We start from the raw sequence: 26,127 nt of genomic DNA, 5'->3' as shown, positions 1-26,127 counted from the left end.
CTTCACCGTTCTAGATGAATTTTTAGCATTATCCCCACTATTTTCCCAATGGGATTTTGATCAGGATTCTACTGAGTTTGAGTATTACTGAGTAGCATATTTAAAAACTGTAAATCTTCAAATCTAAGGACATAGGATTTCCTTCTATTTATTTGTATCTAATTTATTTTCTTTTGCAGAGTTTTGTAATTTCCTGTGGTCAACACTTTTGCCTCCTTTGCTAACTTTATTACTAAGTATTTTTAAAACTTTGATGCCATATAATTGTAGTTGCTTTCGTAATTTTTAACTGCTTTGTGCTGGTATATATACAGCTAAATTTTATATGGTGTTTCCCTTATCCTGAGGCACTGGTAAACTTACTAGTTCTATTTGTGTGGTGTATATATGTACAGGTAAAATCTAGATTTTTTTACATATAATATGCTATTTCAAGCAGAGACAAGCTTGTTTGAGACAAATACCTTTTATACATGTATTTTTCTTGTCCAGTTGTTCTGGCTATGGCTTCCAGTATTATGCTGAATGGAAGTGACAAGTGTCCTTGGCTTGTTCCTGATATGTAGGAAAAGCTTTTAACCTTACATTGGTTTTAGTGGCTGTGTTTTTCCTGTACGGTATTTTGCTTTGCTTTGCTTTGGTCTGTCTTTGAGATTGCGGTCTCTCACACAGCTCTGGCTGTTTTGGCTTCTTCTGTAGACCAAGTTAACCCCAAACTCAGAGAGATTCACCTGCCTCTGCCTCTCAAGTGCTGGACTAAAGGTGTGTGTCACCAAGCCTGGCCTGTATGGTATGTCTAAGTTGATATAATTTCCTTCTACCCACAGGTTACTTACAGTGTGGAAACATGCTGTCTTAGCCAGGCATACGGGATGTGCCTGTTATGCCAGCATTCAGGAAACAGAGGCAGGATGTCTCCAGGAGTTCAAAGCCAGCCTTGACTACATGGTGAGTATCTGGCTAGCTAGGGCTACCTAGCAAGACTCTAACTCAAAAAAACCAAGCCAAGGGAAACAAAAATATGTTAAATTTTGTCAAATGAGTGCTTACAATAATTTAGAAAACCAGACACTGTTGTATCCCGCATTGATTGTTGTATGGTGGGACAGATCTGTATCTCAGAGATACACTGGTCATAGTATATAACCCTGTTTGTGTGCTGTTGAATTCAGTTTGGTGTTTTTTTTTTTTTTTTTTTAAGATTTCTGCATCTATACTGCCAGAGATAATTTTTTTGCGTGTGTGTGTGTATGGCATGTTTTTCTGGCTTTGCTTTTAGAGTAATGTTGGCCTCATAAAATGAATCTGGATGTGTTCCCTCCTCTTCCCTTTTTTTTGGAAGAGTCTGAGAAGAATTGGCATTAATTCTTTTCAAAATGTTGGTAGATTTCACCAGTGAAGCCATCTGCTCATGGGTTTTCTTTGTTGCAAGGTTTTTTGATGACTGCTGGAATCTCCTTAGTAGCTGCAGCTATTCAGATTTAATTTTTCCCCATGATTTAGTCTTGTTGGGTTATATGTTTTTATGAGTCCACTTTTAAAGTAAACAACATTTGGCTTGTTCTTTTTCTAATTCTTTTCTTCTGTAGTATCAGTTGTAATGCCTCCTGCTTTATTCTTGATTCCATCTACTCGAGTCTTCTTTTTTCTTAGTGTAGATAAAGTTTTGTGAGTTTGTTGAAAATTTCAAGATATTTCTTAGTTTTTTTCCTATCGTCAATTTCATTGATTTCTTCTGTAATAATTAACACACTGACTGTTTCTTCCTTCCTACTAACTTTGAGCCTGCTTCTGTTATTCTACAATATTGCCCTACCTATGTGTTTAGCTTGTTCATTTGAGATATTTATTTTTATTTAATGTGCACTTTCATACGTAAGATTTGTTTTTATTTGTCTCATGATGTCTAGTTTGCATCTATCTATGAGTTTTCCCGTTTCTTTCTGCTAGTGATGTAGTTTCATTCCATTAACATCAGATACTTCATTGGTATGGTCTGAGTCTTAAAATTGTTAAGACTTGTTTAGTGACTGCACATGTGATCCCTACGAGAGATGCTCAGAGCACACTTGAGAAGAACATGTACGTGTGGCTGTGGTTGGGTGAGATGCTCTGCATGTCTGGTAGGCCTCTGTGATCTGTTCAAGTCCTCTTTCTTGTTGACCGTCTGTCTGGATAATCCACCCACTGATGGAATAGTCTACTATTTTGTTTACTGTCTAATTCAGTTCTATCAATGTCCGTTTCATGCATTTGGTGCAAACATATTTATACCTTCCTGGTAAAATTATGTTTGTTGTTATACAACATCCTTTCTTTTGGTCTCTTGTGACAGCTTGCAATGAAAAGTCCTCAATTCCTTTGGCCTTATTCACACTTTTCACTCCTAATTGGCTCCTTTGACTGGGTAATTTCAAGTGGCATCTCTTCCAGTTCACTGATTCTTTCTTTGGCTTCATCAGTTCTGTTGTCAAGACTACTACTGAAATTTTCATTTCAGTTCTTGCATACTTCAGCACCAAAATCAATTTATGCTCTTTTTTTGTGTTTTCTATTTCTTTGTTGAAATTCTCATTTTTATTTCCCAAGCTTGCTAAATATCGCTGTGATATTTTGAACTCTTTCTTGGTAACATACATATTCCATTTTATTTATATCATTGTTATAAAAGTTTGTTTCTAGAGATTTAGTTTGTTCCTTTGATCAGAATGGACTGATCCTGTTTCTTCATGTTCTCTGGAACTTTGTGTTGGCATTCATACATCTGAAAATAACAGCCACTCGTTTCAGTCCATTCATACTTGTTTGTATAAAAAGAGACTTTTTACCAACCAGCCCAGTAAGGGATTCTGGGACCTATCAGATTTTTTTTTTTGTGTGTGTGTGTTATCATTAGATTTCTAGATCAGAGGATTGGGTTATTTCTTTTTGTTAAGAGCTATTTATTTCTTCCTCTCCCTAGTGTCTCTTGACTATAACTCAGATCCTTTCAAGCAGCAGAAGACAACCTGGCCCCACCACCTTTCCCCTCTCTCAGTGGCCCTTAGGCAACTAGAGTATTCTTTGTTCCCAAGTCAGGCAAAACAAACAAACAAACAAAAAACAAAAAACCAAACCAAACCAAACCAAACCAAACCAAACCAAACAACTCACTCGCCCTCCCCAAAGCTGGATGCTAGATGTGTTCTTCCATTCTTCTCTTTCCTACAGGCCACCAAACTACACTGACCCACATCAGGTTTCCCACAGGTGTTTTGGTTCCCATGGCCCCTGTGTACATAAAGCATCAAAGTCTTCCAATGCTCCAGTGAAGTGACAAAGGAAGCAGTCCTTTGGGCAGCAACTGCTGGAAGTCAGGACACTAGATGCTTCTTCTTTGTCCATGCCAGAGAGAATCAAGTAACTGGAAATCTCCTCAGGACTTGATGTCCTCTGTAAAGTTACTGATGCAATCATAAAGACTACAATACTAAATGGGATCATTGAGAGGTGACTAATTATGACCGCCCACTCTCTGGAAGGAGAGCAGTGTCACAGCAAAAGGCCTGGGGCTGCCTGAGTGCTTCTGACACTTCCATCCCTTCTGGCATATGAGATGGGATAACGGACGAGGAACAGGGCTCCACTAGACACCAAATCTCCCAGTAGCCCTTCACAACCTCCAGATTGGTGAGACATGAAAATGAACTCCAACTGGTTATGGATTATACAATCTGGTGTTTTGGTGTAGCGATACAAATGAGTTGAACTATCTGAAAAGGCTCTGACAAGAAGATGCACAATTTTTTCTAGCAGTCCATGTGGCTGTCTTTGTCTTTTCTTAGAACCCTCTTATCTGGTTTCTGGATTTTTACCATTGGGCTGGTAAACCAGAACATGGCTGGACTGATGTCTGTGGTGGGGAGGAAAAAGGGTCTGGGGCTTCCTATCCTAATATCTTGCTACTGTGTTATTAGGCTGGCTTCCTATCAGCTGGGCTCTTTAATAATACAATTGCATTGAACAATGGCCACAAAACTGCCCAAAGGTAGACAAATCTCAGCCAAGCTAATGATACTCTAGTCAATGTGCATTATATGCAGACTGGATAGAAGAAGCAGAAACCTGTTAAGGAAGAGCATTCATACCAGCTTCCTCACAAGTTACTTACAAGCAGTATGATAATTTTGGGTATGTTCATTGGTCTTTTGATAGAAATGGCTGAGCATATAAAGGATGGTGGTCAGTTTTTGTATCATAGTAGAAAAAGGTGAACTCATTAAGTAGTTCGAGCAATTTTTCATACAAAAAGATCCCAAACCTTCCCCACTGATCCTCATTATAATCAAACAAAAGAACAGAATATAACAATAGTTTTTGTGGTCTAAAGCCTTAATTAGCCCGTGCATCAAGGGTGATGTAGAGTTCACTCAAAACATAATAATTTATGTATTACTTCACTTTATTTTTTTAAACATGCTTGTTATATAGAGTTGAGGAAATGGAATCATAAATATATTTTTACTGCTAGCAGTACATTGATGCTAATTGCGGAAACAATCTGTTCGGAGCCCTTGGAGCCCTTGTACCGACTGTTAATACGATGCACGTAGCTATTATGACTGACAGTAGACAGACCATTTTGTGAAGATGCTTAGGCACTCTGCACTCTCAATTTTCTTAGCCTTATAGAAGAACAAGTACATTCTAGTATAAGCTAGAATTATTGTCTTTTATGGATTAAATATTTTTTTTCCTTCCAGCTTTGTGTTTCCTTTGTACTGATGGAGAATGAACACCAAGAATTAGAAATTTTTCTCCTCTAACGTATAAGATTACTGTGCTTTAATAGAAATGAATTAGTCTACAACTTCTTTCTGCCAGGAAACAATTCAAATACAAAACCCAGCTCACCTTCCTAGACTGAGGATGTGATTTATCATGAGTTGAGTGGATGAGATTGTATTCTTTCAATCCACCTTTCATTTTGGTTTCCAAACAATCTATATCTCTTTCAAGGTTAAAAGCACTGAAAGTACACACAAGCACTAAGGAAAATCTTAAAATTTCCTGAAATGCATTAGCCATCCTATTTCTATAACAAATACCATGTTTGTTTATGACGGTCTACATCATTAATCTAGATAAATACATGCACAAGTGAAGGGAGCTGGGTTTGCTGTGTTGCCCATTGCCCAGCAACCCATGGTTACAGCTGTTGCGCAGCGGAGCCTGGGCACAGCCTTAGAGCTGCTGCAGCATATGCTACCTTTTACACCAGCAGTGGCCCAGGCAGGACAGACATGTTTACTAATGGTTAACACATCAACTTTCGGGATATTTTTTTCAAGATTTTTTTCTTTCCTAAAATGTTAAAGTTTGTTCTAATTTAAGTGATGGGTATGCACAAGCTTTAAAAATTGTATTTATGTGTTTAAAATATTTGAATTCTGAAAACAAAACTATACATTCTTACTGTTAATTATATGCTATTACTGCATAAAGGCAACTGTTATGAACTTTGAAACATTCTAACAGTAAGCGAATTACTTATTAAATGTTATAAGTACATGCATAAAGAAAACCAGAGTGTCCTCAATTTTTCACTTTCTAGTTCTGTCCTCCAAGGAAACCACTTTTTTTTTCAATTTTTTATTTTTAATTTGTTCATTTTATATCCCAATTGTAGCTCCTCCATTGTCTCTTCCCAGTCCCCTTCCCTCCCTCACCCCCTCTCTCCCAGCCCTCAGAAAAGAGGAGACCTCCTTCCCAATCACCTGACCTCAACCTATCAAGTCTCTTCTCAACTCCCTGCATCCACTCCCTTTGTGGTATGGCAAGGCCACCCTGCCATGGGGAAGTGCTCAGTGAGTGGGCATTACTGTCCATGTCAGATGGAGCCCTACTCCCCATATTATGGGACCCATGAGGAGGCTGTGCTGCCTATTTACTACATCTGAGTGGAGGGTCTAATTCCTCACCATGCATGGTCCTTGGCTGTGCATCAGTCCCTGCAGCACCTCAACAACCCACCCCCACCATGCCTTTGTTGGCTACATTGGTCTCCTTGTAGAGCTCCTGTCTGTCCCCTTCAGGTCCTTCTATCCCCCAACTCTTCCATAAGACTCCCTGAGCTCCACCCCCTTTCCTTTGTATTTTTAATACAGTCTTCTTTACTATTAGGAGTACTTTCAGAGTGAGCTTAAAAGAAAAGAAACCAAAACAAAAAAACCTCTATATCTGATTCTAGTAAACAAACAAAAAACCGAAAACCTAACTCTTAAAAGAAAATTTATATCATATATGTATACATATATATACATATATATTTATCTGGCCCAAACAACACAACATAAGAGAAATGATAAAACAAAATCAAGAATTTTAATTTCATTTTGGAATCTAATTTTTTAGGATGCAGTTATGAAAGGATGCTGCCTAGGCAGACCTAGACTAGGAAGTCTTTTACCTAAGCCTCCCACGTGCTGGGATTACCCACGTGGGCTCCACACCTGGCTGGCAAATGGCTATTGAAACTTTCACCAGTAGTCTATTGTTGCAGGTAAAGCCTATTTCCTTTAAAAGCTTTTCTTATAAATTAAAAAAGTAATATCATAGCATCATTTCATGCTTCATTTAAAATTACCAGCACTATTCTTTGTAGATGGATGTGTTTCTTCAATGGAAACACACTGTAGGTGTATGAATTAGACTCCGTGTACCCTCAGTTAGCCAATCTGCTATCTGGCAGATGTGCACATGGGCTGCTGCTCTGAATGTGGGCTGCTTGTGCAGCATTTGTGCTGCAAAGAGGCTGAAGATGTACTCTCTGTCAAAACCTGCCTTGTGACAATGTCGAGTCACTGTCTTTCTGTGTCAGCCACTTTATTATTCAAGTGGGCATAATTTCTAAAAGTATAAAGACAAGACAGATATATTCATTACACACACTGACACTAATAATTATGTAGAAGGAAGAGACCTGGGTCCAAGAATGAGAGGGAATACAATAGCTTTTGCTGCTAGGCCTCTTGAGAAGTTGGGGATAATTCATAAACAAAGAAAAAAATTTTGATATTCAAGGAAAGTGGTTATTTTATCTTTTACTCCTGAAAAGAGGAGTATGTAATAAGAGAGAATAAGATTTGAGTCTCCACAATTTTTCCTTCTATATGACATCTAGCTTGAAACAATAAATTGGTATCTTTAATACTCAAAATTCTCTCTATAAAATGTAATTAACATCTACCATTCATAATTTAACAACATTTTAGTCATTGGCTATTACGTGTAATCACTTTCATTCTTCCAGGAGGAGGGAAAACTTATTTGTGCTCATTTTAAAATTAAAAAGTACTTGAAACACAAAGTCTTTTCTTTTTTTCCTTCCTTCCCTTTTTCCTTCTCTTTTTTTTGGGGGGGGGGCAGAGTTTCTCTGTTTAGCCCTGGATGTCCTGGAATTCACTCTGTTGAGCAGGCTGAATATCTATCTGCCTCTGCCTTCTGAGGCCTGGGTTTAAAAACATGTACCATCACACCTAGCTGCTGTTTATTTTTATGATCCTGAAGCTAAGGACATAGGTACTGAAGTTTCTTAAGGCTGAAAAAGTATAACATTGTAAAATTATTTGCACTTTGCTAAATTAGTTATAAATTTACACAATAAGTTACTTGGATATCAATATTATAAAATTATTAAAGTTCCCTTCATCTTTTTGTTATAAAAAGATAATTCATTTTAAATATTTGACCAAGTCAAGCCTGAAAAGATACAGTTCCAGTTTAGAGACCCAGAAACTATTTCCTCCTCAGAAACAAAGTTTATCAGTTATGCTTTTGTTTTCAAGAAAAATACAATATTAATATATAAGTAAAAAGCACGGGTCTACTTTTGTATGATGTTCACGGTCTGATGGTTACCCAAGTGAGAGATGCTGGGTTAAACACGGTTATTCATCATGCTTTTTGTTACTTCCACACCACTTTAATTACAGATTTCTAAGAGTAGACTGCATTATGCTAGGTCTTCTCACCTTTTGTGGGAGGACTGCAAACTTTTTTTTTTTCCTTTCCCTGAGACAAGGTTTCTCTGTGTAGCCCTGGCTGTTCTGGAACTTGCTCTTTAGATCAGGCTGGCCTAGAACTCACAGAGATCTGCCTGCCTCTGTCTCCTGAGTGCTGAGATTAAAGGCCACTACTGCCCTACAATTGGGAACTTTGGACAGGCATATATTTGGTATATGCTGGCACAACCTATCCTATAAGATTAATCATCCGAAACAAACAAACAAACAAACAAACAAACAACCCCCCCCCCCACACAAATGAAGGCTGAGGGGAGAGGACCTGATCCTCAGCATCACACAAAAGTCAGGTGTGGTGGTGGGCATCTGTATGCTAGTGATGGGGGATGAAGACAGGTGGATCTGTGGAGCTCTCTGGCCAGCCAATCAGTAAGGTTCAGCTTCACCGAGAAATACTGTCTCAACAAATAAAGTGGAGCGTGACAGAGGAAGCCACCTCACACTGACCTCTAGCCTTTACAAGCACACACATGTACATGTACACATACCCACAAACACTATACGTATGAAAAGAAAAGGTCATAAATGATCCCAATATCATTCGGAAGTTTTCTATGTGCTCTCTGCACCTTGCTTGCTTTCTTTCCTCCGTTTAAAACTGCTATAATACTATTTCTGTTGTTTTTCTTCCACCCATTTTGCACCTGGCCTCATTCACCTTCCTCAGATCTGTTTCCCTCAGGCTACTCTGCTGAGAAGCTTTTCCACTGTCCCAGATTGAGATTCCTGAGTTGTGGTCTCAACCCTTCCCCCTGTTCTGATATTTTCAGTTTGTTTTTCTCATTTTACATACTACTTTTCTGTTGTAACAAAGCTTATTTATTTAGCTCAGTTCTCCTAAATTTCAACTTCCTCTTCCTCCTTCTGACTAACACAGTTTTCAATCCTGTTCATTTTTTAAGTTTTTCTGATATATCATTCACCTTCATTAAGCATCTGTAGAATCTTAGATCCCCCCACGCACCCCCAAAGGACAGAGGAACTAATAATGTTTTTTGTTTTGTTTTGTTTGAGACAGGGTTTTTGTAGTCCTTGTGTGGTCTAGAACTCACTATATAGACCAGGATGACCTCATATAGAAATCGAATTGCCTCTGCTTCCCAAGTGCTGAGATTAAAGGCAAGCATCACCATGCCCAGCTTAATACTTCTTTCTTTTCTTTTCTTTCCTTCTTTCTTTCTTTTCTTTTTTTTGGGGTTTTTTTTTTTGTTTTTTTGTTTTTGTTGTTTTTTTTTGAGACAGTTTCTCTGTGTAGACTTGGCTGTCCTGGACTCACTTTGTAGACCAGGCTGGCCTCGAACTCACAGTGATCCTCCTGCCTCTGCCTCCCAGGTGCTGGGATTAAAGGTGTGCGCAACCACCACCGGCTTTTCTTTTTTCTTTTTTAACACAATATTTTTATTGCTTTTTAAAAGGGTTATCTAAAACTTACTGTGTATTCAAATGTTAATGCTTGCCCCTCCAAGATCCTTGCTGCTTTACTTGCAAATCCTCACTTACCAAGGTGATGCTGTGTAAACCTTGTCTCCCACATTATCTCTGATTGGATAATAAAAGATGCTGACAGCCTATAGCTGGGCAAGAAGTGGAAGGCAAGAATTCCTGGTAGGGAGAAAGGAACTCTGAGAAGAAGAAAGAGGACAGGAAGGGAGACAGATGTGGCTACAGGCCAGGAAAGTACAGCTAGCTATGTGGCTGGACGGGACAAGGAGGATGGCTTAAATTAGATGAGCTAGTTGAGAGTCTACCCAACTAAGGCCTAAGTGCTGCTCTGAGTCTTAGGCCTTTTTATCAGGAGTCATAAGCTGCTGGTCTTCTACAGATTCTTTGGTGATTTCACATTATGTACCCTGATGACCCTTATTTCCCAGTTCTTCTAAGTCTGCCCCCACCCTTGGGACATCCCCCACCAAAAGAAAAACCAAGTCCTCTGTGTGTTATCTTTATACTCACTGGAGCATAGTGAAGTCTCAGTGGCCAGCCCCTAAGAGAGAACCAGCCCCTAAGAGAGAACCAGCCCCTAAGAGAGAACCAGCCCCTAAGAGAGAACCAGCCCCTAAGAGAGAACCAGCCCCTAAGAGAGAACCGAGCGGTTCCTCTCCCACATCCTGGCCAGAAGCCATCAATTGTGGAGAGTTAACTTCTACATACTTATACTTTGAAAAAGTTCTCCTCAATGGCTTCTCATTTAGGCTGCTACGTGTGTGTGTGTGTGTGTGTGTGTGTGTGTGTGTGTGTGTGTGTGTGTGTGTGAGAGAGAGAGAGAGAGAGAGAGAGAGAGAGAGAGAGAGAGAGAGAGAGAGAGAGAAAGAGAGAAAGAGAGAGAGAGAGAGAGATAGGAGTTGTCATAGAAGCCTTCCATTGCGGAGGGTTAACGTCTACATATCTATTGCACTTGTAAAGAGTTCTCTTCAATGGCTTCTTGTTTAGGCTACTACTTTTTTGGGGGTTGGAGGACAGAAGTTGTCACAGAAGCCTTCCATGTCCCTCCTTCTCAACTATTCTTCTGTAATCACCAGTATCACTGCAAAAGTAGCTTCCTTGCTCTTTACAGTCAGCAGGAACATGGATCATGGCTTCTACTTGGTTTCTTGTGACAGCACAGACCATGAACATGGCTCCTGGCTACAGTAGGAATAGGAACACAGACAAGGCCCTCCAAGGCAGCCTAGACCTCAGACATGACCACGGCCCCACATGGTAGCAGGTCACTCATATCAACATGGCTACTAGTGGCAGCATGGCCCATGGAGATCAACATGGCTTCAGGGGTCAGCACAGACCACAAACATCTTCATGGCCTTGGGTGGCAACATGGGTCATGGACATCAACACAGACTCCAGCTGCAACTGGACCTCAGGCCTCGACCTGGCCCTTGGCAGCAGCCATCACCATGGCCTTAGGTGGCAGTGCAGACTAGGCACATTAGCTTGGACCTCACTGTTGTGTGTCCTGTCCTATCTCCAGAACCGCCTCTCTCCACAGTACACACACCATGCCACTTTTCTCTTCCTGTCTCTCCATCACTGTAGGTGTCCACTGCCCACCAGCACAGTGAAGGTGAGGCGGCCTTTAACAGTTACTCTTTACTGTAGGATTTTGCTCTGTGTCTAACTATGCCTTCTGTCATCATACAACTACAACAGCACGGAGTGGTAGATTGATCTTCTTGACATGACGAGTGATCCCTGATATCATGAAAACTAAATGAGACCCAAAGAGAGGCTCTGGCAACTCGGATCAGATTCTCACCGAGTGTGCAAGGGATGTAGCTTTTACCATAGCCATCACCCCCACCTCCACAAGAGGAGTGTGAGGAAGGGGGTCAAGGAGGACCACTGCTAAGAAGTACAGTGATTTTGGCACAGGAGCTTGTGCTCTTGAAGCCAGTTTCAAAGGTGCTGGTAGGAACTGATCCAAGAGACTAACTCACAGGCTATGCCTGCAGGACTCAAGACCACATCCTGTTTCTGTTCAGCATCAGTATAGGCAGAGAATGTTCTGGTCTGTCTCTGTGTCCATGAAGCAAGATAGACCTTCAGAGTAAGTCAAGACTGAGAGAAAGGGTTGTGGCAAGAGGCTGAATATCCAATTTCACCTGGATATTCCTGTGTTGGGAATTCCTGCAGGACACTGAAGGAACTGCTTTACTTAGCTTGCTAGTGTTCTACCCAAGATGGCAACTCTTTTGGTAAGGAAAACCCATCAGCAGGCGAGCATACCTCTGTGGACGGGGCCCTCTGAAAATCAATCTCAGAGGTAGCCAGAAAAGTAGCCATGATCAAGACAACTTTGAAGAGAGGCCTGTAAAGAAACACACACAGTGTTTCTGCTGCTTTGTTCTAGTGCTGCAAACTGGGGTAATGAAGTTATATACAGAGTGACAACCAGAAACTTCATAACCAGACTCTATTCTTCAACCTCTTTACCATCTCTAATAGTGAGGGTCCTGTATTTGGTAAATAGCAGGTGAGCTTTTAGCATGTATTCTGGGTTCCAGTTTTAAACAATACTGAATATTGATAAACAACTGACCATAAAGCTGTGCAATGTGGTAAACATGTATTTCTAGATCAGGAAAATATTTGACAGAGCCGAGTGGAGAAGTCACCATGAGTTGACTTTCTCAGCCAACTGGTTAAAAATGCTGCTTTGGGTTTTTTATTTCTGCTTTTGTAGGGCAGCATCTATTTTGTGGAGTCAAAGAAAATCAGTGAAGGGGTGGGTGAGATGGTCCAGTCTGTAAAGCTATTTGCCACACCTGGTGATCTGAGTTTGATGCCTGAGACTCACATGGTGAATGGAGAGAAATGACTCCTGCCAGTTCTCTGACTTCCACAATGTGTGGGCATCCACACACTCACACACACAAATAAGTACAATAATAATAAAAGAAGAAAATCAGTGGAAGGAGTAAGTCATGGTGCCTGGCCCTGGAACTTACACAATTCACAGATAAAGGTAGTAAGACTTATTAGGATCCATCCTGTTGGTCACTAGAATACAGGCATGGGACTTTTGAATTATATTGTGAAGAGATGAGTTAGACAAGCTGACACAGCAATCCCTCCATTACAGTTAGTTAAGATTTTAGAAGTTCAATTAAAGCAATATTTTAAAATAGCAATTATTATTAAAATGAAATGGTTATAGTCAACATTAGCATTTATATAAAGAAATATGACCTCATTTTTAATAAGGATAGGGGCAAAAAGAAAATAAACAGTAGGACAGTAGTCCCCATTCTTCCCATGCTATGTTCTGGTCCAGTCTTCTCAAGGAAGTGTGTAAGCATCAAGGAAGTGTATAAGCATCATCAAGGAAGTGTATAAGCACACACCAAGAACAGAACTGACATTCCTTTCAGAGGTCTTCCTCTATTGTTCTACACCATATTTTCTGAGACATGGTTTCTCCCTGATCTTGAAGCTTACTGATTAGGCTCTCCTGACTGGTCAGAAAGCTACAAGTTTTCACCTGTTTCTGCTCTCCTAGGGTCGGGTTATAGACATAGGCTGTGTCGGAATTTTACATGAGTCTGGTGATCCGAACTCATGCCTTCATGCTTAGGTAACAAGCACTTCTTTTGTCTATTTAAAAATACTCATATGAGCTCAGTATTTCTGAGATCACCATTCTCTTCTATCTATACTGAGAAAATGGACCGCCACCTCCTTGAATTCTTAATCATTAGTCCTTTGGGTAAATGAATAAACATACAAAACAAATGAAAGCAAAAGCAATATCTTAATTTTTTAAATTTAAGGCACGATTTAATTATTTAGATATTTTAAAACTACATGTATTTGTAAAACAGTACCAATATAAATTAAAAATAAATTTCCAGCCAAAACTTAAATCATCAATATTTTCCATGATAAAGGTTGTTGAAGTTGTTTGCAGTGGACTATGTCCCAGGCTACACTGGGTTCATGGGGAGGGCTATGGTATTAGAGAGTGAGCAGTAAAGATTAACTTTAGAGGAGCTGCTATGCTATTGCCAATTATTTAAACTATATAGACAGATCAAGCTTGATAAAAACAACATAAAAACAAAAAAATTTGTAGTATCCTGAACCTATGAATTAGATACATAATTTTAGTTTTGTCATCATATAATATTTTTCAACAGAATTCTGAGTTGAGCCATTTTATTATTTGTTCCCTCATATTTTTTGATTGATTGTCCCTAGGGTCTGCCAACTTTGAATATGCTATCCACAGTATTCCCCCCAAGACTTGCTACTTGTTCAACAGTGTGTTGAATGAAGGGAAATGAGTCCAGATTCCAGCTGGGGAACTGTGAGGCATCATCATGGGCTGAAGGAAAAAAGCAGGGGGCAGATGCAGCTTTAGAAAATAGTTTTTTTTTTTTTTTTTTTTGGGTAGGGCGAGGGGATGCCAAGTAGTTTACAAAACCTAGCAAACCAGAAGGGATGTTGTGGTACAACACAAATGATGAATGTGGCCACACCCTGTTATAGACCATGATCTGATGTTTCTGTTCATGGCAACAGGTTAAGAGCCACATCAAGATACTGAAGAACCTACTGGCATAAGACACTCTGGCATCAGACTAGATTTACACCCAGTTAGATATCAAATCCCTGAAACAGGAAGGTGAGGACCCACTTTCAATTGCTGAGGGGAGGCCCAGAGTATAGCTTTCCACACAATAGCATTCAGCCACACAAACGATGACACTCACAAAGCCTGGGGATGTACTTGGAAGAGAAAGTCTTAACCGAAGTGTGAGTCGGTTTCCAAAGCTGTCACAGATAAGAACCAAACATGTGACACAAAGCGGGGAGCAAGAAGCCCCTAGGAGCCATCTGACTGATGGGGCCTTGTGGGCAAAGAACAGCAGCCCTCCCCTGCCCCACCACCATAAACTCCCTGGACGTGGCTTCTGATGCTGGGCAGGAGAGCAAGGAGGACATGACTTCATCCCATCTGCTACTTGGCACTTAGCGCTCTTCGCCTTATCTTGCAGTGCGAAGCTGCTCAGGCCCTGGCATTCTCTCTAACTTTTCTTCCCAGCTCTGCTGCTTGATTTTTTTTTTTTTAAACCAGTACAGATTTTGCTGTGGCAGTGACAGCCATTGGTGGATGCTCGGAAGCCATTTTAGTGTTCATTTCCTCTGTGGAACAACCTCATTTGGTTGGCTAGTCTCCTGTCACTTATAGAAAATTTTCAGTGAGCTCAGTTTTACTTAAGAGAACTTACAAATCTCTAAAATTTCCCTACTTCTCACCAACTGTCCCTTTAACCTTTTAGTGTTTATGGACTGACTGCGGTTCAGGGGTGTTAGGGTGTGTGGCTGAGCCGCTTCAGCACAATTCAAAGAACAAAGCATAAAGAATTGCCAAATGCCTTGAGATTGGGCAGGTAATAGTGATTGTTCATGATTCTAGAGGTGAAGTAAGCAAGGGGCACACTGACATGGTCAAAGAGAAGGAGAAAAAAAAAATCAAAAGCCATCACTATGATTTCAACAGCTGCATGGTACTTGAGATGGAGAAGGGGCTGTTTACATGTTAACTTAGAGCTGCAGATCTTCCAGCAGCAAGACTGTGCTAATTACAATGATTTGTCTCACAGGTTTGACTCGACAGTCACAGGAACCGTGGTGCAGCTCTGTGCCTCGCTCTTCCCTTTAGCCTCCTTCTACTACCAGGTAATTATCCAATTACTTGAACAAAAATGGGTGAAGAACTTGTCAGTATAACTTCACTTCATCAGAACTACACCAGAACATTAAACAAGCAAACTTGGAAAAAAATCAATTCATTATTTAGGTTTCCTTTTCTCTCTCTTTCCCTTTCCCCCATTCTCTCCCTCCCTCCCTCCCTCCCTCCCTCCCTTCCTCCCTCCCTCCTTCCCTCCGTCCCTCCCTCCCTTCCAGTCTCACTGTATGTGTAGGTTAGGCTTAAACTTGGGATTCTCCTGTCTCTGCCTTTTGAGTGGTGTTATAGGTGTGCACAGTGACATCTGAGCCTAAACTATCCTCCCCTTTAAATGAAAAAAAAAAAAAAAACAAACAAACCCATTCTACTGATTTTGTACTGTATGTGGGGTCTCCTTATAATTTTTCTCAAGCGGTATTTTATTATAAAAAATTTGTAACTATAAAAAATTGACCTTTTAGAGAGAACTCACCAGAGACTGAATAACTGACCTTTTTCTATATTTGTTTCTTTAAATATCTAAATATTTTTGTACACCCACCAGTCTGTCAACTTATTGGTAAATCTGTCTCAGACATCAGTATGTTTTATGTCTAACCTCTTAGCTTATATATCATTAGTTAGAATGTTTGTTTATATTTTAGAAAATGAAAGTAATAGAGATACATAACTCACACACCATACAACTCATCCTTACGGTTATTTTCTATACCAGGATTATCAATGAAAAGGGGGCTGGGCCAATGGCTCAGCTGATAAAGTGCTTGCTGTACCAACATGTGAGCCTGCTTTGTGGTCCCCAGTGTCCACATAAAAAAATAAACTGTGCGTATAATTACGGCACTGGAGAGGTAGAGTCAGGCAGATCTCCGGTGCTTGTTGGATGAACTGTCAATCTCCACATTCAGTGACAGCCCCTGTCTCAAAAAAATGAGGGGGAGAGGGACTGAGGAATGAGGGAAACACCTGCATCATTTTCTGGCCCTTCTTTTAGGATCCTCCCCCCCCCTTTTTTCCATCTGCCCTTATCTTAGTCTCCTCAACTAGACAGGGTGGCTTACAGGATGGGAGAGCATTGGCTAGTTCACATGACCCAAAGATAGGTGCACTGCAGGCACTTGGTATCTGACAGTATAATGGCCATACAATTGGAGTGCTTAGCTGTGCAGGCCACCTGCACTGCTGTGGGAAACTGAGATCACCTGTGTTCTTTACAAGCTCTGACAACTGCAAGGTGTCACTGAATGTGGGCTCCACAGATGCATCCTTGATATTCAGGGCACTTACGTGGCATTTACTATGTTAGGCACACTTACAGACATTTTGCATATTCATTTAATCTCCTTGATCAGTTCTACACTACAGGTGTGTTTATCCCATTTTGTAAGTTAAGAAGCCTCGAGGCCCAGATGAATGATCTAGAGGAAGCATTCTTTCCCAGAGCAGTGTACTTAGTGAGTGCACTGACAGGCTGCTCATGGTGTCCACAGATACCTGTAACTTGTTACAGGCACCAGCTTGACACTGGTCTTCTGCTGACCTTCCTGCAAGGGGTAATCATTAACTCAGCCCTTGGGCTGCATGAACTTATTACGATCGTAGCAGCCACCGTTTACTGAGAGCCTGCCATGTGCCAGATCCCCGTCTAAGTATTTAATGTATACTTAATCTCTCTAACAACCCTCTGAGGTAGTGAAGGAAACCTAGGCTTACATGTAAACAGTAAGAGATTAAGCATTAAAAGAACAGATCCTAACTAAAGGTTGTCTAGTTCTGCTAGATGACTATCCTGCATGTTTTTAGCGTCAGGCTTAGACCAAACTATAGCTCCCTTAAAAGCAGGGACCATGTCTTATATTTGTTTAGTTTATTATATCTTAGATGTGTTCATTCTAATGGACTGGGAGAAGTGCTTATTTTGATGAATATAAATAACATTTCACAGAACTCAGCCCAGTGCAGTGTGAACACACCAGGGAGCTCTTGTTCCTTTATCTTTAGGAAATGTACCTATGGTTTCCAGTGATCCTCTATTTAAAAGAGAAATATAGCAGATACAGGGACAGTTACAGATGAAAAAGTAATATTATCTAGAAAATATTTATGATTGCTTGTGCTACACAATCATCAATAAATGATAGTTTCCTAGCCCCTCTTCTGAAACAACATTATCTGTCTGTCTGTCTATCTATCCATCCATCCATCAATATAGCAGAGATGGAGTTTATTAGACAAAGATTTTTTAAAACATAGGCTTTAATACAAAAGGAGGTGCTTAGGGGAAGCATAATGCACACCCAAGTGTAGATGCAGTTTCCCCAAGACAGAGTACATGTCTTTTTAAAAAAACAAAATAAAACAATTTTCTTTTCCTTCTTTCCTTCTTTCCTTCCTTCCCTCCTTCCTTCCTTCCTTCCTTCCTCCCTTCCTTCCTTCCTCCCTTCCTATGTATATTGGTGTTTTGCGTGCATGTGTGTCTATGTGAAGGTGTCAGAGACCCTGGAACTGGAGTTACAGACAGTTGTGCGCTGCCCTGTGAGTGCTGGAAATTGAACCCTGGTCCTCTGGAAGAGCAACCAGTGTTCTTAACCACTGAATCATCTTTCCAGCCCCCTCAGAGGGCAAGTCTTAATAATTGCTATACATACATTTTTTTGGTGGACATTGAGGTTACATCCTCAAGAGCTTCTAAGGATTTGTTTTCCTTTCCAGTAATGAGACAATAGGGTGGCTCCCATGGCCAAGAATGGGTGAAAGAATGCTTACTACAGGAAGTCACCTGGGGGTTGAGGCATACTTTATTGTAAACAAGTTTATAGTCTGATGAGAGATTGACAGAAAATTGCAGATTTTATAGCTGGGCCATAACACAGACATATTACACTCTTGCGTCTGAAGCTTTCATTTGATTGCTATTTTAGCATTCTTTCTTGAAATATCTTTATGTAACAGAAATACTGTCTGTATGTAGGCAGTCTTCACAGCCAGTTTTGCAGTTGATTCTCAGCTGGTGAGAGACTTACCTCCTAGAGGGCTCCTTTCCTTTTCCATGTCCCTTAACTTTTCCTGTCTTTCTGTCCCAGCATTTCTGTCCCTGTCATTTCTTTTCATTGCCTGTTCTAGGCCTTATGCTGAAGTCAGCCAATTCTAAGAGAGAGAAGCCAACCTCCAGGGATGCTGGTCTAACAATATTTTTGAACACTAATTTTATTTTTTATTTCATTTAGTAACATTATTCTGGATTTTCCTGCCATTACCTCCTAAGTGCGGGGATTACAGGCAAATGCCATACCTGGTCTTTTTTTTTTTTTTTCCCCTCCCTGAGACAGTATCTTGCTAAGTGGCTTAGGCCCGTGAACCTATTATATAGGCCACAGTGGCCTCAAACACAGCATCTTCCTGTTTTAGCGTCTCAAGTGTCTGGGTCACAACAACGAATTTTAGCTTATATTTTAGAAAAAACTTTACATGTGTTTGTGTGATTGTTTTCATGGTCTATATTTAATCTAATTTTTTTCTTCTCAGACTTAGTGAGAAATATTAGATTTTAAACGACAGAATTCCCATCTGAACCAGAAACCTGTAATACAGAACGTAACACAATACAGGGTAACCAAGGTTACAGATGGAATTCAGTTACTAACCAGTTGGCCCTGAGTTGGGAGGATGACTCTGGTTTATCTCGGTAGGTCCACTGTGGTCACAAAGGTCCTGAAAGTAATAGAGTAGCGGACAAGAGAACCAGGTAGAGGACAGCATGAGGACAACTCAGTCCAACACTACTGGCTTTGGCAAAGTAGGAAGAGGGTACAAGCTAAGAAATATAGGCAGCCTCTAGAATCTAGAAGAGCACAGCAATAGATCTTTCCCTATAGACTCCAGAAGGTACATGGACTTGTTAACTTTCTGATTTTAAGCCCATACATTAATTTTGGTCCTTCACGCTCTACATATGAAAGAATGTATGGGTTTAAGAAGTGACCAAGTAGGCTTCATGCCAAGCATGTAGGGGTGGTTCAACATATGGAAATCCATCAATGCAATCAATCATATAAACTGAAGGAAAAAAAAACCCACATGATCATCTCATTAAGATGCTGAAAAAGCATTTGACAAAATCTAACACCCTTTCATGTTAAACGTCTTATAGAGATCGGGGATACAAGGCACATACCTAAACATAGTAAAAATATACAGCAAGCCTATAGCCAACATCAAACTAAATGGAGCGAAACTTAAATCAATTCCACTGAAATCAGGGACAACACAAGGCTGTTCACTCTCTCCATTTCTCTTCAGTATAATACTTGAAGTCCTAGCTAGAGCAATAAGACAACTAAAGGAGACCAAGGGGATACAAATAGGAAAGGAAGAACTTAGTTTCATATTCACGGATGATATGATAGTAAACATCAGTGAGCCCAAAAATTCTACCAAGAATTCCTACAGCTGATGAACACTATCAGCAAAGTGACTAGATACAAAATCAACTCAAAAAAGTCAGTAGGCCTCCTGTAGACTAATGACAAACAGGCTGAGAAAGAAATTAGGGAAACCACACCCTTTACAATAGCCACAAATAAAGTATCTTGGTGTAACTCTAACCAAGCAAGTGAAAGACATATTAAAAAACAAAACAAAACAAAACAAACAAACTTCAAGTCTCTGAAGAAGGAATTGAAGAAGATAACAGAAAATGGAAAGACCTCCCATGCTCATGGATTGGGAGAATCAACATAGTAAAAATGACCATCTTACCAAAAGCAATCTACAGACTAAATGCAATCCTTATCAAAATAACTACACAATTTTTTTTATAGACCTTGAAAGATCAATTCTGGACTTTATATGGAAAACTAAAAAACCCAAAAAGCTAAAACAATAGTGTACAATAAAAGATATTCGGAGGAATCTGCATCTCTGATCTCAAGTTGTACCATAGAGCAACAGTAATAAAAATGGCATGGTACTTGCATAGAAATAGGCCAGCTGATCAATGGAACTGAATTGAAAGCCCAGAAATAAATCCATACACCCATAGTCATTGTTTTTTGACAAAGAAACCAAAACCATACAATAGAAAAAAGCATCTTCAACAAGTGGTGCTGGTCCAATTGGATGTCTACTTGTAAAAAAATGCAAATAGATCCATATTTATCACCCTACACAAAACTCAAGTCCAAGTGGATTAAAGACTTTAATGTAAAACCAGACACATTAAATCTGTTAAAAGAAAAAAGTGGAAAAGAGCTTAGAACTCATTGATACAGGAGACAACTTCCTGAACAGAACACCAATAGCTCAGGCTCTAAGATCAACAATTAATAAATGGGATGTCATGAAACTGAAAAGCTTCTGTAAGGCAGAGAATACCGTCAATAGAACAAAGTGACAGATTGGGAAAAGATCGTTACCAACTCTACATCCAACAAAGGGCTAATATCTAAAATATATATAGAACTCAAGAAATTAAATACCACCAAATCAAATAATCCAATTAAAAACCGGGGTACAGAACTAAACAGAGATTCCCAACCTAGGAATATTGAATGGCTGAGAAACACTTAAAGAAATGCTCAATGTCTCTAGTCATCAGGGAAATGCAAATTAAAATGACTCTTAGATTTCATCTTATACCTATCCAAATGGCTAAGATCAAAAACTCAAGTGACACTAGCCCAAGGGGTATGTCCCATGAAAGTCTTTGCTTACCAGGAAAGTGGGACAGAGGGGAAGACTTCCTATTGGGACTCTAGGTGAGAGAAGCAAGGGAGAATGGGGAAACAGAAGGACCCAGAGAGTACTAGAAACCTACAAGTAGAACATTATGATGGGCAGATCTGGGCCCAGGGATCCTGCTCAAACTATGGCACCAGCCAAGGACAGTATGTGCAATAAACTTCCAACCCCTACCCAGATCTAGCCAATGGACAGGACATTTTCCACAGTTGAGTGAAGAGTGGGGATCGACTTTCACACGAACTCTGATGCCCCATATTTGACCACGTCCCCTGGATGGGGAGGCCTGGTGGCACTTAGAGGAAGGATAGCAGGTTACCAAGAAGAGACCTGATACCCTATGAGCATACACAGGGGGAGGAGGTTCCCCTCAGTCACAGTCATAGGGGAGGGGAGTAAGGGGAAAATGGGAGGGAGGGAGGAATGGGAGGATGCAAGAGATGGGATAATAATTGAGATGTAATATGAATAAATTAATAAAATATATTTTAAAAACTCAAGTGACAGCACATGCTGGTGAGGATGTGGAGAAAGAAGAACACTCTCCTATTGCTGGTAAGAGTACAAACTTGTACAACCACTTTGGAAATCTATCTGGTGCTTTCTCAGAATATTTGGAATAGTTCTAACTCAAGGCCCAGCCATACCACTCCTGGGCATATACCTGAAAGATGCTATATCATACAACAAGGACATTTTCTCAGCTATGTTCCTAGCAGCTGTTTTGTAATAGCCACAATCTAGAAACAACCTAGATGTCCCTAACCAGAAGAATGGATAAAGAAACTGTGGCATATTTACACAATGGAATACTATTCAGCTATTAAAAACAAGGAAATCTTGAAATTTGCAGGGAAATGGATGGAACCAGAAAAGATCATCCTGAGTGAGGTAACCCAGATCCAGAAAGACACGCATGGTATATACTCACTCATAAGCAGATATTAGCCACATAATAGAGGATAACTACACTACAATACAGAGGCTGAAACATAAAGCAAGGACCATGTATGATGTGGACTTAGACCCTCTGCTCAGATATAGTAGCACAGTCTCCTTGTGCGTCCCACAATATGGACAGTAGGGACTACTTTGGACATGTACTCTGGCCACCTAACTTTGACCACTTCCCTCTGGCAGGGAGGCCTTGCCAACTTACAGAGGAAGAGGTTACAGACAGTACAGATGAGACTTGATAGGCTGAGGTCAGATGTTAGGGGAGGAGGGTTCCCCTTTCTGAGGACTAGGGGAGGGAGGGAGAGGAGATGAAGGAAGGAGGGTCGGATTGGGAGGTGATGAGGGAGGGGGCTATCATTGGGATGCAAAGAATTTAAACTGTAGAACAAGCAGGTAACTTATATTGCTAATCCCACTACATGGGAATAGCTCTGAGACTGGCTGAGACATGAATGCCTATGCATAGCCAAGGCTTCTTGTTGGCTACAGAATCCCTGTGATTTAGGATTAGATGCCATTCTTTGTATGGCATGAGTGAGGATTTACAGATGTTTTTCATCTGTTCATACAAAGAGCAGCAACCTAGCCTTAATTGTTCTGTGCACCCTGCACACCTCATATGTTTATAATTTTAGAACTGTATAATTATATGTTTTCAGAACAAAAGAACCGGACATTGAAGCTGGATCAGACTTGACAGGATTCATTCCTCTCAGCATGCCGCACACTGACATCCTTCTTCCTTCATCTTCCAGCACCAAGGGCTTTAGTTGCTGTTCCTCATCAGAACAGGACAGCTCATGAGACAGCTTTGAAGAAAGCTTCTGATCCCAATGGGTCCAGCATTTCAGACTGTCACACACAGGACATCTATTAAGCCTGGAATTTCTCAACACTTAGAAACTGGACCACAAATGCTATTCCTAGCTTGTTTGACCATTGCCCCCAACTTTATTTGGGCCTCTGCAAAGGTATTACTAGTCTCAAATCAGTAGGAAGAAATCTTAAAAGTACAATGCCCCATTTCCTTTAAGGGGGGTTGGTTAGGTTTTTGGTTGTTTTCTTGGACTACAGATGTTTATTTTCATTGGGAGTTAGTAATACATTGGTCTTATTCAGAGAGAAAACAAGGTTGGCTTCAGGGGTGTCTCTCTTTTCCTTTATCTTTCTTTCTTAGGTTTGGAGATAGGGGTCGAAAAGAAAGAAGGGGAATATAGAAATATATAGGGATATTAGGACAAAAGTAGATTATTGAGTCTACTCCTCAACTTAATGCCTTACTTGTTGCTCACAAGGTTATTTTTAATTCATTGGTATAGAATTTTGTATATTGATGCAAAATAAGTTTAATTTTGATACATTGGTATAGAATTCAAATTTAAGACTATTCTTCAAACATATTATATATATATATTTTTTAATTTTTTATTTCATTTTATTTTATGTGCATTGGCATGACGGTGTCAGAGCCATTGGACCTAGAGTTACAGACAGTTATGAGCTGCTATGTGGGTGCTGGGAATTGAACCCAGGTCCTCTGCAGAAGAACAGCCAGGGCTCTTAACCGTTGAGCCATCTCTCCAGCTCCATTATATATATCTCTATTCTAATATGAAGTATTGTACCAATACAACTCAAGTAGAACACAAGGTTTACCTCCAATACTTTGAAAGTGCTATTATAGGCTACTTAGGATAGTAAATTATACAAGTTAATTGTTAGCCGATTATATCATGGTCATGTCAATTAGTGGTCTATTTTTATCACAAGAATATACATCCTAGGTATATACATCGATATGATTCTATACATAGATAATGTAAAATAGTTAGATAAGGTCTTCAAAAGCCTCAGACACCTTACAGAATATGGCATTTAAAGCTGTTTTTATTGTTTTAAGGATTCTTTGACAATAAGACAGGTTAACTCCTGATGACACCCAGCCTACCTCAAAAAAGATGATGAACATCAAATAACTTCCTTATTGGAGATGGCAAACAAACAACTGGGCAAAATGTCCTCATTTCTACCATAGACAGAATTCTGCCTAAAATAGGCAAGCTTGGATGCAGGCAGAGTTGACTGCCAAACTCTGCCATGACAGGGTAAGCAAGTCCTTGATAGTTCCTGCCTCACAAATATGTCTGTCAGATATATAGGGCCAGAAGGCTGAAGATGATGCTCCAATGTTATAGAGCATATTGGCTGACTATTCAGGCAGCAAACTGTCTCTGTCATTTTTTTCCCCCACTATGGAAGCTGCTAACCTCCACTTTCTGTTTACTTAGGTAATTAGTTTTATTCCTACTCAAGTCTCTGATGGGGTTGAAGACAGATAATTTAGTTTTACAATTAAGCCTAGTCCTTTGGGGGGGGTGTTAAGATGTTTTTAGGCCTAGATAGATGTTTTTTTTTTTTATTAATTTATTCTTGTTACATCTCAATGGTTATCCCATCCCTTGAATCCTCCCATTCTTCCCTCCCTCCCATTTTCCCCTTATTCCCCTCCCCTATGACTGTTCCTGAGGGGGATTACCTCCCCCTGTATATGTTCATAGGGTATCAAGTCTCTTCTTGGTAACCTGCTGTCCTTCCTCTGAGTGCCATCAGGTCTCCCCGTCCAGGGGACATGGTCAGAGGTGAGGCACCAGAGTGTGTGAGAACGTAATATCCCACTCTCCACTCTACTGTGGAGAGTGTTCTGTCCATTGTCTAGATCTGGGTAGGGGTTTAAGGTTTACCGCCTGTATTGTCCTTGTCTGGTGCCTAGTTTGAGTGGGACCCCTGTGCCCAAATCTGCCTATCATAATGTTCTACTTGTAGGCTCCTAGGACCCTCTGGGTCCTTCTACTTTGCCTTTCTCTCATGAATCTCACATCTAGAGTCCCACTAGAATGTCCTCTCCTCTGTCTCTGTTTCCTGGTAAGTGAAGGCTTTCGTGGGACATGCCCGTTGGGCTAATATGCAGATATAAGTGAATATATACCATTTGAGTCTTTCTGCTTCTGAGTTAACTCACTCATTATGATCATTTCTAGCTCAATCCATTTATCCACAAATTTTGGGAATTCCTTGTTTTTAATAGCTGAATAGTATTCCATAGTGTATATGTACCACAGTTTCTTTATCCATTCTTCTATTGAGGGACACTTAGGCTGTTTCCATGTTCTGGCTATTATGAATAAGGCTGCTATGAACATGGTTGAGCAAATTTTCTTGCTGTGTGCTGGAGCATCTTCTGGGTATATTCCAAGGAGTGGAATAGCTGGGTCTTGAGGAAGCCCTATTCCCATTTTTCTGAGATAGCACCAGATAGATTTCCAAAGTGGTTGTACTAGTTTGCATTCCCACCAGCAATGAAGGAGTGTTCCTCTCTCCCCACATCCTCGCCAGCATGTACTATAAAGCAATAGTAATTAAAACTGCATGGTACTGGCACAGCAACAGGCTGGTTGATCAGTGGAATCGAATCGAAGACCCAGATATGAATCCACACACATATGGGCATTTGATTTTTGACAAAGAAGCCAAATCCATTCGATGGAAAAGGGATAGCATCTTCAACAAATGGTGCTGGTCTAACTGGATGTCTATATGTAAAAATATGCAACTGGACCCATATTTGTCACCTTGTACAAAACTCAAATCCAAGTGGATTAAAGACCTCAACATAAAACCAGAGACACTAAATCACTTAGAAGAAAAAGTGGGGAAGAGCCTGGAACATATTGGCACAGGAGACAACTTCCTGAACAGAACACCAACAGCCCAGGCCTTAATGTCAACAATTAATAAATGGGACCTCATGAGGCTGAAAAGCTTCTGTAAGGCAGATGACACCGTAAAGAGTACAAAGCGACAGTCTACAGACTGGGAAAAGATCTTCACCAACCCCACATCTGACAAAGGTCTAATATCCAAAATATATAAAGAACTCAAGAAATTAAATACCACCAAACCAAATAACCCAATCGAGAAATGGGGCATGGAACTAAACAGAGAATTCTCAACAGAGGAATATCAAATGCCTGAGAAACACTTAAAGAAATGCTCAACCTCCTTAATCATCAGGGAAATGCAAGTCAAAACAACGCTGAGATTCCATCTTACACCCATCAGAATGGCTAAGATCAAAAATTCAAGCGACACCACATGCTAGATAGATGTTTTAAGTTGATA

General features: G+C 40.2%; 1 protein-coding gene and 1 long non-coding RNA gene across 5 annotated transcripts in view; one reads left to right on the top strand and one right to left on the bottom strand.

The window, feature by feature from the left end:
* Positions 1–24,319, top strand: part of LOC311593193 — a 41,249-nt gene extending 16,930 nt beyond the window's left edge. Inside the window, exons 2-6 of one of the 2 annotated variants that reach the window (XR_014777608.1) lie at positions 828–948; positions 15,167–15,242; positions 21,493–21,546; positions 22,608–22,919; positions 23,849–24,319. This is a non-coding gene — a long non-coding RNA (uncharacterized lncRNA). Of the gene's footprint in view, positions 1–827; positions 949–15,166; positions 15,243–21,492; positions 21,547–22,607 lie in introns of both variants that reach the window. The other variant, XR_014777609.1, reaches the window with a different exon arrangement.
* The window catches only part of ELP4 (elongator acetyltransferase complex subunit 4), a 214,318-nt gene that overhangs the window by 38,383 nt on the left and 149,808 nt on the right, over positions 1–26,127 (bottom strand). The window contains exon 10 of one of the 3 annotated variants that reach the window (XM_084774342.1): positions 11,787–11,868. The exons of the other annotated variants lie outside the window; for them this stretch is intronic. Coding sequence (XP_084630468.1) covers positions 11,818–11,868 — 51 coding nt within the window. The 3' untranslated portion in view covers positions 11,787–11,817. The remainder of the gene's footprint in view (positions 1–11,786; positions 11,869–26,127) is intronic. 3 annotated transcript variants of the gene reach the window in all.

This window comes from Acomys minous (assembly GCF_964271855.1).
Source record: "Acomys minous genome assembly, chromosome: 3".
NCBI lineage: Eukaryota > Metazoa > Chordata > Mammalia > Rodentia > Muridae > Acomys > Acomys minous.
The sequence above is the reverse complement of the archived record's forward strand: the minus strand, read 5'-3'. Positions and strand labels throughout refer to the sequence as shown.